The 12,108-nt window shown below is 40.8% G+C and overlaps 1 protein-coding gene across 1 annotated transcript; it reads left to right on the top strand.

The window, feature by feature from the left end:
- The first annotated feature begins 3,395 nt into the window (after positions 1 to 3,395).
- Positions 3,396 to 11,553, top strand: oxtrb (oxytocin receptor b). Its single transcript, XM_029775863.1, has 3 exons — positions 3,396 to 3,504; positions 3,773 to 4,963; positions 10,577 to 11,553. Exons 2-3 carry the CDS (start codon positions 4,033 to 4,035, stop codon positions 10,828 to 10,830), a joined length of 1,185 nt encoding a protein of 394 aa, XP_029631723.1. The 5' UTR covers positions 3,396 to 3,504; positions 3,773 to 4,032; the 3' UTR covers positions 10,831 to 11,553.
- The last annotated feature ends 555 nt before the right edge of the window (positions 11,554 to 12,108 follow it).

The following is a 12,108-nucleotide window of genomic DNA, read 5'->3' as shown; positions in this document are numbered from 1 at the left end:
ACCTTGGCACACGTCCAGTGAGCATGTGATTGTGATCCAAGCCCAGATGGTAAACCTTGTCACGTCCCCACTCCCCCTTAACTCTCCATCCACCTGGGGGACTAAATCTGAAAATCCCTTTCCTACCTGACCCTCAAATAGACATCAAACTCTCTCTAAAATGCTCACATCCCCCTCTCTCTCCTCTTTTACACATATACACACACACACACACACACACACACACGCACACATGCACACACGCACGCACGCACGCACACACACACACGCGCACACACCTAAAATGGTTTCACATGCACCCTGCCGAAAGCGCAGGGCTTTTCGTCGTGAAGACATCACAGTGCTTTTTTTCAGTGAGTTTCCTGCTTTCAAGAAATGTATTTTTGAGGTTTATTTTTGAGGGGAAAGATTGGCAGCATTTTCTATGATGTTCTCTGTATCCTGATTATGCTTAAGAGCCAAATGTGAGAGAGCGTGAGGCATAGGAAACAAAATACTTAATCAGACACAAAGCAGACTTGATGTGGTCAATTGAAGGAGGAAAACAAGAGAGCGCTGTGAGTCACCTGGAGTTCTTCTCACAACAGCACAAAGTAAAAATCTATTTTCAGACACAGGCTGACTGACACATTGAGTAGTCCCACTGTTCCTGCATTGTAGCTGTGCTTTTTTTAATGGAATCACCACATCCATTTTGCATAATTTGCCATTAAATTGCACTACTTTCTTTTGCTGCATGTATAAGGCTTTTTAGGCATGTTGTACCTCCACCACTCAAATAAATTGCACTTTCTCAGCTCTGGGAGTGGTGTGCACTCTGTGTGTAGTGCAATTCTACATTGTGTGTCAGTTTTCAAAGAGTACCTTGTAAACTTTTCAACAGTAACACAGGACATTGACTCTTAGACACTTGGAACATTTAGCCAATAATGATTTAGAATACATTGATTTGAAAATACATAAGTAATAATAGGTAATAGCTTATCATAGGGTGCTATGCAACCCTCTCAAATTAAAATTAAATGGTAGAGTGTTTCCATGAAGTAGAAGTTGAGATAGCATCCCAAATAGCACCCTTTTCCCTATAGGGCACTCCTTTTCCCTTTATGAGGCCCATAGGGCGCTGGTCAAAAGTAGTGTACTATGTAGGGAATAGGTTGCTATTTGCAACATAATCTTACTGTTTGGAATTGGCACAATATACAGTAATTAAATTAAGTTAATCAGTTCATGGATAGCATATAACATCCTAGAACATCATAGGGGGTAGTTTTCTTAGGAAATGTTCTTATGTGTTTGACTAGACAAGATAAAAACGCAGTTTTTATTTATTTAAGTGACATTGCCCTCGAAGCCGGTGTTTAGCGGATATATTGTCACTGGAGTTGTTCGTCTCGGGCCTGCAAACCGTGCCAATATATCCTGCAAACACCGGCCTCGATGGCATTATCACTTTTATACAACGGGTTACCAACATATTAAAATAATGATTACGTATTTTCATTAAAAACTTTATTTTTATAAATTTTTTCATATTATTTTATCCTTGCACAAGATATAGTCCCGACACAAATCTAGGGTTGCTACTCAAACCGGCTGGTCGATCGTTCTAATTGGTTTGGTTGCGTTTGTTTAAGCTGCTTTCTAGTTACATTTATTGATCTAATGATGTTGGATTTCGCCTGCCGTAGAAAATGTGCTCTCTCATCAGGAGACTTGTTCAGATGAGCAAGCCAACATCACAGCTAACACAATCACTTCAATCTGAAGCTGGAAAGACAGCAAACTAGCTGCACTTCATTTCGTGTTACCTGTTTTCTATTGATAGTTTTTGTGTATATCCATAAAAATGGCTGAGGAAAAACTGCCTGCCTGTCTGTCTCATACGGACAAGTTCAGTACTATGGGACATCTGAAGATCAATTTTGAATATTGAAACAATGTTGCAAATGTCGGAGAGACAGACAGTAAGGTTTATACAAATCTCCACTGTTGAAAACGAAATGTTAGTTCAAAAGAAATGTGAGATAATGTCTAGATGCTTTTTATAGTGGAGATGAAGTTCACAAAGTGCCTGGCTGGGCTGATGAGACAGTGGACTGCGCAGATGGAACAGAATACATGTTAACGTAATACATTTAGCTGGTGGTCATTTGTGGAATAGACACAGGCTGAATGAGGTTTTAACCAATCAGCATTCAGGATTAGACCCACCCGTTGTATAAATACAGTATATTGACACAGGTATGGTGCTGGAGTTAATATTTGATTGATTCCCACGCACCCACGCAAGCCGATGGAGATGTGAGTGTACTTTTCCTATTCTGAGGTTGTGAATTGAATTGTCCCTCATTAACAATACCAGGGATAATTCAGTTTCACACACTCAGGACTTTCATGGCAGTACATTAAAAACAGTTAGAATCAGACTAAACAAGAGGTCAATGGGTACGGCCTTTTATTTGATTAAATAAGGACAATGGAGGCAGGGGAAGAGGAGTTATGTAAAAGGATGGGATTATCATATTCATATTCTGTTAACCCCTAACATGGTTTGTCTTTTAAATCTGCTCATCTTAAATTTCAGGTTGAAGTTACATTTCAGGTTATTAGCCATATGTGTTGGTATACTGTATGCATGCACTGGAATTATTGGATTAAGGGCTTTCATAGAGTACATAGTCCTAGTAGGGCTCCTGAGTGGCGCAGTGCAAGAGGCGTCACTACAGTCCCTGGTTCAGATCCAGGCTGTATCACATCCGGCCGTGATTGGGAGTCCCATAGAGTGGCCCAGAATCGTTCGGGTTTGGCCGGGGTAGGCCGTCATTGTAAATAAGAATTTGTTCTTAACTGATTTGCTTAGTTAAATAAAGGTTAAAATGTAAGTTCATTTAAATGAATTCATTGAACTACAGTTCAATAAATGGATACTTGTGATTGGTGCTATCCCTGCACGTTTGGCAAATTATGTTTCTCACTGATAAACCACTAACGCACATCCAGCAAACACTGTTGAAAATAAAATTGTGGCGTCTGGAGATTGATTGTAGCCTAGAGAGGTCGAGGTAACCTTATTCTCTGTATGAATTGATACTAAATAGAGCAAATACTTTTCATGCGTAAAACAGTGTGCCAGTTAAACATCTATTGATGAATCCACTGATAACTCATTTTGTTTTTGTTACTGTCAAAACAAACAATTCATGTCCTGCGTTAGTTACAGATTGGAAGAACATGGCTTGCATAGCCATCTAGCGATGGCCGTTAGTATCTCAGCCGCTCCTCCGCAGAGACGATAGTGCTACCAATAAGGATGCGGGATACATTGCGCGCGGGCAGAGGGCGGGTCGAAGCTTCTTCAACTTGATATACTGTGCTTGAATCATTTCATTAGACCTCATGCACGCTGCACAGACACATAGGGATGCGGTAAGCAAAAGCCTCTCTTGAAAAAAACTGCACACGAGTTGTGTAAAGTTGGAAAGTCTCGGTCTTTATAATACGGTATGTAAAGGAATATTCATTATTCTAAAGTTAGCATTTTGATCATGATTAGTATGTATGATTGGAATTATAATTAGTAACATTATTGTGATTATTATAATTTGTCTATTATTAGTAGCCTATTAATATTGTTGACATTGATTGATTAATTGATTCCGCTAGTATAATTGCACATTGCGCATATCATATATTTATGTATTGATTCATCCATGTTCGATTTTTTTGTCACTTTGACTTGTAAACGGTATTTTTGTTTTTGTTTACCTAGAACGTAGGCCTATCTCTCATAGACTACGCCTAATTGGGACACCTCCTTACTACTGGAATTAACTTAGCCTTTATAGGCCTACCGTCGAAACATGTAAACGGAAAACAAACTTGTTAAACTTTGGAAAAACGGGAAATGATAAACAAATGAACAAGGAACAGATGAGGAGCCAATAAGTCTCTCACCTCACTGATCTCTGGTGCTGGAAGCAGTGTTTTTGCGCTCAGGGTGAAACGCTTTAGTGGCCAGTTAACGCATGAATGATGGAGGACCAGCGAGACCAAGACGTGTGGGCGATGATGAACGATTCATGGACCAACTCGAGTCGCGGTGGAAACGAGACGGGTACCAGGAACCAGACCGGCGTGAACCCCCTGAAGCGGAACGAGGAGGTGGCCAAAGTGGAGGTGACCGTTCTTGTCCTCGTCCTGCTGCTGGCGTTGGCCGGTAACCTTTGCGTACTCTTGGCTATACATACGAGCAAGCACAACCACTCTCGAATGTACTACTTCATGAAACACCTCAGTATTGCGGACCTGGTGGTGGCAATCTTCCAGGTCCTCCCGCAGCTCATATGGGACATTACATTTCGCTTCTACGGGTCTGATTTACTGTGCAGGCTGGTGAAGTACCTACAGGTTGTCGGGATGTTCGCGTCCACCTACATGCTTGTTCTAATGTCCATAGACAGATGCTTGGCGATATGTAAGCCCCTCCGCTCGCTGCACAAGAGGAAGGACCGTTTTTATGTGATTGCTTCTTGGATGCTTAGTCTGGGTTTCAGTACCCCTCAAGTGTACATATTTTCCTTGAGGGAGGTGGGCAACGGAGTTTATGACTGTTGGGGAGACTTCGTAGAACCTTGGGGCGCCAAGGCGTACATTACATGGATTAGTCTTACAATCTACATCATTCCAGTGGCTATTCTAAGTATTTGCTATGGCCTGATAAGTTTTAAAATATGGCAAAACTTTAAAATGAAAACCAGACGGGATCAGTGTATGTCTCATACGCCGCGGACGTCCAAAGGTGCAGCGCTCTCTCGGGTGAGCAGCGTGAGGCTCATATCAAAAGCGAAGATCCGAACTGTCAAAATGACTTTTGTCATTGTCGTAGCTTATATTGTTTGTTGGACTCCTTTTTTCTTCGTACAAATGTGGTCGGCATGGGACCCTGCTGCGCCCAGAGAAGGTAAACTATAAAGAGCTTTATGCGTGAATTACACACTGCTTTATACATGGATGGGGTTATAAGGAGGGAGGCACAGAGTGACATGTCATTAGTTGGGGAATGACTTGTTCTCCTGTCTCTCTCCTGGTGCTATTTGTCACTATCTGAACAGGTCAAATGTTGTTTTAGTAAGAGAGTTATGGATTTGCTCATAAGAGGGAAGAGGGCATTTTCAATGGCTTTTTGATCCGGCTCAAATCAGACTGACCGGCTCAATTCGGTCTTATGCACTACAGTACATTTGAAATTTTTTTTAAATTTTTTTTTTACATTGGATAAAAGTAGAGACTCAGAGCTAGAACATTTTATATTATACACTACAGTTGAGGAACAATGGGAAAGTAATTCTGCTTTGAAAGTTGATAAACTTGTAACCCCACTTTTGAGAAAATGGCCCTTGAATGTTTTGGAGAGCTCTTCTTTGTCTACACCCATTCAGAATCATTAAACCCTTAAACCCTATCCCCACCCATCTCTTTAAGGATTCAAGTGAAGCCATGTGCTAAACAGAGTGAGTACGGTAGTGTACTAAACAACCAAAGATTTCAAGACTAAAGGATGGTTTAAACTACGTCTGTAAACAGTTGTCGCAGTGACATTATGAACATTCTATTGTCGTCCAACATCAAACTTGTCGTTATGAAAAAGTATGAACACAAAACGACGGGCTGCTTGACATCAACAGCCTGGTGGTCCAAAATAGCATAACTGATATTTTTTAACACCAATAAACCCATCCGTTTAAAAATGAATTTAGTATATGTCAATCTAGAAAACCAGAAACCAGGCAAATAAAAGCAACTTTCTAACCAATGTTATTGTTTGTTTCTAGCTTGTTCACTAGCTAGCTAATGTTAAGTTAGCTGGCTAGCCAGTTCAAATAATGACCATATCATATAACTTACAACGTCTTAACTTTAGCTAATTTGTATTCATTATTACAGGAAAATAAACTCACAGCAAGATCCTAATTTACAAGTTAATGGCGAGCTAATTACAAAAATAGCTTACGGTTGTGAGTGTGACAAAATAAAACAGGGCATTCTACCAGAGAATATTAGAACTTGGACACTGTCTCGTTGGGCTAACGTTATATCCTAATTTGACTTTAGTGCAGGTCATGTTGTTCTTCACATTACCGTCTCTGGTAAACACACACACTGTATCAAATAAATTAACGTTTATTTGTCACATGCACAGGATATAGAAGGTGTAAATGGTACAGTGAAATGGTTACTTGCATAGTCTTTTGTTTAGACATGTAGCTAACTAGTTAGCTAAACAATGAACCATAATCCCAACTCATAATGTTACTATCCTGCATGAATCTGTAGCTAAAGCTAATCAACTAAGTTCAATGGTAGCTAGCTAACATTGGGCTGTAACTAGCAATGCAAATGGCTCTAAGATACAAATAATATTACTACACAGATCATACACATAACGTTAGCTAGCGAGCCAGCCAGCTAACGTTATCTAGCTAGCTAACAGTATGCTTTAACTTGCAATGAAAATGACTTTCTGACAAAATTAGAAACGTATAATATCTGAAAATCTAGCTAGCTAGACTATCTTACCCATATACATGGAAGAAAGCTTCTCCCTCTCTGTCACAGATGCCATGGTTGCCCTTAGTTTGAAGATGTAATCCGGAGACAGTTGTTCTTTACAACAGCCTTTTGTGCATTCTTTTTTTGACTCCCTTCCCATATTTGCAATCAAACACTTTTGCAGTTCTTCATGATATCTTTCCAAAAAGCCGTGTTATGAAGGATTACCTACACATACTGAGCAGCTCATATTATAGACAGAAGCGTGCTACATGGCAGACCTATCCAAATTCATTTCTCTGCATTTCCTGCCCATCCATTATCTAAGCCGATCATGGCTAGAGGGAAGATTCCTGTCCTTTCAGTGGCTAAACCAACTATGATCGTAATTTAACAATTTTATTCATATTAACAGATGGCATACAAGTGTGTTATTAAGGCACATGAAAGTTCACATTTCTGGCAAAAAACACATTTTGATAAAACATTTACATTTTTGTTCAAATGCCTCTCCTGTGAACTAGTGACGGGCGACATACGCCTAGTTTTCTTAAATGAGTCACAAATGCCAACATGTAAAATATAATCATAACCGGCCGTGATTTGGAGTCCCATAGGGCGACGCACAATTGGCCCAGTGTCATCCAGGTTTAGCCGGTGTAGGCTGTCATTGTAAATAAGAATTTGTTCCTGACTTGCCTAGTTAAATAAAGGTAATAAATAAATAATAATACTAAAGTATGTGGACACCCCTTCAAATTAGAGGATTCGGCTATTTCAGCCACACCCGTTGCTGACAGGTGTATAAAATCGAGCACACAGCCATGCAATCTCCATAAACAAACATTGGCAATAGAATGGCCTTACTGAAGAACTCAGTGACTTTCAATGTGGTACAGTCATAGGATGCCACCTTTCCAACTAGTCAGTTTGTGAAATTTCTGCCCTGCTAGAGCTGCCCCAGTCAACTGTAAGTGCTGTTTTTGGGAAGTGGAAAGTCTAGCAGCAACAACGTCTTGAAAGCTTCATCCCCCTCTTTTGTTTACCCATTCATCAGTAAAATGGGATTTTCCACCGGTCTGGGTTCAAATACTATTTGTAATACTTTCACATACTTCGACTGTGATATGTGGTTGTATCACCTAGCTATCTTAAGATGAATGTACTTACTGTAAGTTGATCTGAATAAGATCCTCTGATAAATGTATAAGTATGCTTGATTTAATGTAGCTTGCATGTTGTAATGAACCAATAGCAAAATGTGAACCACGCCCACCTGGTACTCCAGGCATGCTAAAGCAAAGCCTCAATGTATTAGAAAGATTTTTAAACTTTTTTGAACTTAGGTCTGATGTTTTGTGGTGATGGCCATGCCTTAGGCCTTCGGTCCATACGTGATATAGATGGTGTCTGTGGCAATGAATTGCACCGGTGTCTGCTTGAGTTGTCACCATGAGCCTATTTGTCAGCTTAGCTCTGAACGCCTGTCAAGGCCATTAATGTGGAGGAAATAGAACAGTGGATATATGACTCTGTCGTTTGGCGTGTGATTAATTCTCTGGATGGTGAGAATCATGAGCTAGTCCATGCTTCATAATGGCCATGGCCTCCTACGCCATACTAATCTAAAATACAAGGCCTTATTTGGGCAAAAGTCCGTTCTCCGTCTTCTCTCCTCCATGACCCGGAAACCGAGTCCTTCCCAGAAGAGTTTTAAAATCTGCCAAACCCCACGTTGAATCAGCTATTGTTTTCATGAAGGAGAAAAGCATGTAAACATTTAAAAACAATATACTACTTATCCTTTTATCTATACGATGTCTGCACAACTAACTGTATTTGTTTTTATCACTTTGTACATTTATTTGTAAACGTATTTGTAAACGTAATTTGCCTGCGACAAGGAGTCTCATTTCATACTGCGCATTTTCGTCCACTTTCCCTCTCCCTTACCATTGACCTTTGTCAAAAGGAAGCCAGAGAGGACAGAGGAGTAGGATGCAGTTGTTGAGCAAATCTAGTTGAGAAAAGGCCTGTGTCTTTGCACAAATTAAGATCCATGACTAGAGAAGGATTTACAGTCTTAATGACAACATCCAGCGAGATGGTCTCTGTCTGTCTGTCTCGCTCTCTCTCTCTCACTCACTCTCTCACTCTGTCGTTCTCTCACTCTCGCTCTCTCTCTCTCTCACACACTCTGCAGAGTCATTATCTCAAGTCTAGTGGAGGTAGCACAACACAATATTAATTGGATGATTTCAGGAATAATGAGTGCATCTGACAAGAGTCTCTCTCTGTGCATGATTAATACATGAGTAGGAGAAAACTATTAATACATGGGTATGCCCATGTTACCATGGTGACTTATAATTGACACCTGTTCAGCTCTCAACTGTCCTAATTGATTGTCAGTTCATTTCTACTCATATAAATATAATGTAGTCGGTCAATTTCTATGGTTGTACTGTAACATTGGGTACTGCTCTGGACTTCTTTAGGATCAATCACTTCTATACCAGATCAAGTTTGCCCTTGAGGCTTTGTCCAATATATCTTTATAGCCTGATGTATATTCAACAGTCTGTAGAATGAAGGAGAGGCTATGGGGAGAGAGAGAGAGAGAAGCTGTCACCATATCACATCACACTCACTTCATTACCCTAATATTCCTTCGCTTGTGTAGGTGTTATACATTATATGCTTAGGAGGCTTCCTTGCATGCATGCCTTATCAAATTAAATAGAGTTGAGAGTTTTCTGTTGATGATGGATTACATTTTAGGCCCACTTGATGAATGAGGGATAAAAAGTATATTGAAAGCAGGTGCTTCCACACAGGTGTGGTTCCTGAGTTAATTCAAGCAATTATAATCCCATCATGCTTTACACCATGCCCAAACCGGACGCACGCGTGCGTCCACGTGTGCCATCGTGCGCAAATTGATTGTGTCCCCCCCACACCAAACAGAATCACGACACGCAGGTTGAAATATCAAAACAATCTCTGAGCAATGTTATTAATTTGGGTACAAATCGAAAAGCATTAAACATTTATGGCAATTTAGCTAGCTAGCTTGCAGTTGATAGCTAATTTGTCCTATTTAGCTAGCTAGCTAGCTGTTGCTAGCTAATTTGTCCTGGGATATAAACATTGAGTTGTTATTTTACCTGAAATGCACAAGGTCCTCTACTCCGACAATTAATCCACACATAAAACGGTCAACCAAATCGTTTCTAGTCATCTCTCCTCCTACCAGGCTTCTTTTTCTTCTTTGGACTTTATATGGTGATTGGCTACTAACTTTCGTAATAAGGTGCATTACCACAACCGACCTCAGTTCATCTTTCAATCATCTTTCAATATGTTCCTAAAAACCAATGAGAAGATGGCACGTGGGTATATGCTTCTAAAAACCAACGAGGAGATGGGAGAGGCAGGACTTGCAGCGTGTTCTGCGTCACAAATAGAATCAACTTCTATTTTAGTGCCTGGCAACGCAGACGCTCGTTGGCGCGCGCGAGTAGTGTGGGTGCAATGATTGAATAACATGTATGTGGTGTGGTTAGCATGTAGGGTCATGTATAAAGATGCTGGGCAGGCCATTATTTTGGCTACCGTGGCTATGCCCCCATTGGATGACAATGCCCCATCCACAGGGAACGAGTGGTCACTGAATGGTTTGCATGAAAACAATGTAAACCATATGCAATGGCCGTCTCAGTCACAAAATCTCAATCCTATTGAACATGGGAGATTTTGGAGAGATTTCCACCATCAACAAAACACCACGTGATGGAATTTCTCGTGGAAGAATGGTGTCGCATCCGTCGAATAGAGCTTCAGACACTTGTACAATCTATACCAAAGTGCATTGAAGCTGTTCTGGTTTGTGGTGGCCCAACGCCCTATTAAGACATTTTATGTTGGTGTTTCCTTTATTTTGGCAGTGACCTGTGTATTGAAAGCTGTCGACAGGTGAACATTACAGTATTCATAAAGCCTTCCTTCTCTCTCTTTATCCTAGACATGGCGTTCATCATTGCCATGCTGCTGGCCAGTCTGAACAGCTGCTGTAACCCGTGGATCTATATGTTCTTCGCTGGCCACCTGTTCCACGACCTGATGAGGTGCTTCATCTGCTGCTCCTCACAGTACCTGAAGGCCTCACAGTGTGGCGGGTGTGACCGCCAGCAGAGCCGCAGGAGCATCTCCACCTCCACCTTCGTCATCAAGAACCATAGTAGTCAGAGGAGCATCACTCACACCACCAGCACATGAGGAGTGAGGACCATGGAGGAGATGAGTTGGGGTGGGACAGGAACTCACTACTCCTGAAAGCCCTTCTTCATATCAGTCAGAGAGGGGGTTGCATGGTGAAGACTTAGATCTTCACCATGCAATGCTTATCGATGGGGTGGGCCAGGTACCAGCAAGAAGTGCAGCACACAGATCTCCAGCACATGAAGACCATGGAAAGAGGTTAAGTTGGGTACTCTAAACCTGAAAGACCTTCATCCAAGGCTTGGTGTGGGCCAGGTAACCCTGTAAGACCAGGGCCTCATTTCCCAGAGCCTTTGTAGCGTTAAGATCATTGTTAGAACGATCTTACGATTGCATACACTTGAAAACCCTCATTATTTACCGAATGCCTCAGACCACTCGTAGAACAGCTAAGTGCATCATTAGTGTACATCTTGATTCTATGTTTAGCTATCTGTCTGACTGTGACCGCCGATAACTTCAGAACGAAGTTCAATACAAATATAAAGTTGCCCAAGTATTTGCCATTGTTATAAGTGGAGGATAAAACGATGCTTCAAATGAAAACTGAGATGACTTCATTAAAAGATAAATAGGCTATATGGGCCTATACAGTGCCTTCAGAAAATGTTCACACCCCTTGACTTGTTCCACATTCTGTTGTGCTACAGCGAGATTTGAAATATCACATAATATCAAAGTTGAATTGTGCTTTTAAAAATGCATAAAAAAATTAAAAGCTAAAATGTCTTGAGTCAATAAGTATTCAACCACAGTGTTATGGCAAGTCTAAATAAGTTCAGGAGTAAAAATGTGCTTAATAAGTCACATAATACGTTGCATCGAGTCACTTTGTGTGCAATTATCTGTAAGGTCCCTCAGTCGAGCAGTGAATTTCAAACACAGATTCAACCACAGAGACCATGGGGTTTTCCAATTCTTCACACAGAAGGACACCTATTGGTAGATGGGTAAAAATAAAAAAAAGCAGACATTGAATATCCCTTTGAGTATGATGAAGTTATTAATTACACTTTGGACGGTGTATCAATACACCCAGTCACTACAAAGACACAGGCGTCCTTCATAACTCAGTTGCAGAAGAGGAAGGGCACCGCTTTGGGGTTTCATCATGAGGCCAATGGGGATTTTAAAACAGTTACAGAGTTTAATGGCTGTGATGAGAAAACTGAGGATGGATCAACAATGCTGTAGTTACTCCACAATGCTAACTTAAATGACAGTGAAAAGAAGGAAGCCTGTACAGAATAAAAATATTCCAAAACATCTGTCCTG

Source organism: Salmo trutta, chromosome 14 (genome assembly GCF_901001165.1).
Source record: "Salmo trutta chromosome 14, fSalTru1.1, whole genome shotgun sequence".
Classification (NCBI taxonomy): Eukaryota; Metazoa; Chordata; class Actinopteri; order Salmoniformes; family Salmonidae; genus Salmo; species Salmo trutta.
Note: the sequence above shows the minus strand (reverse complement) of the source record. Positions and strands in the feature narration are given on the sequence as shown.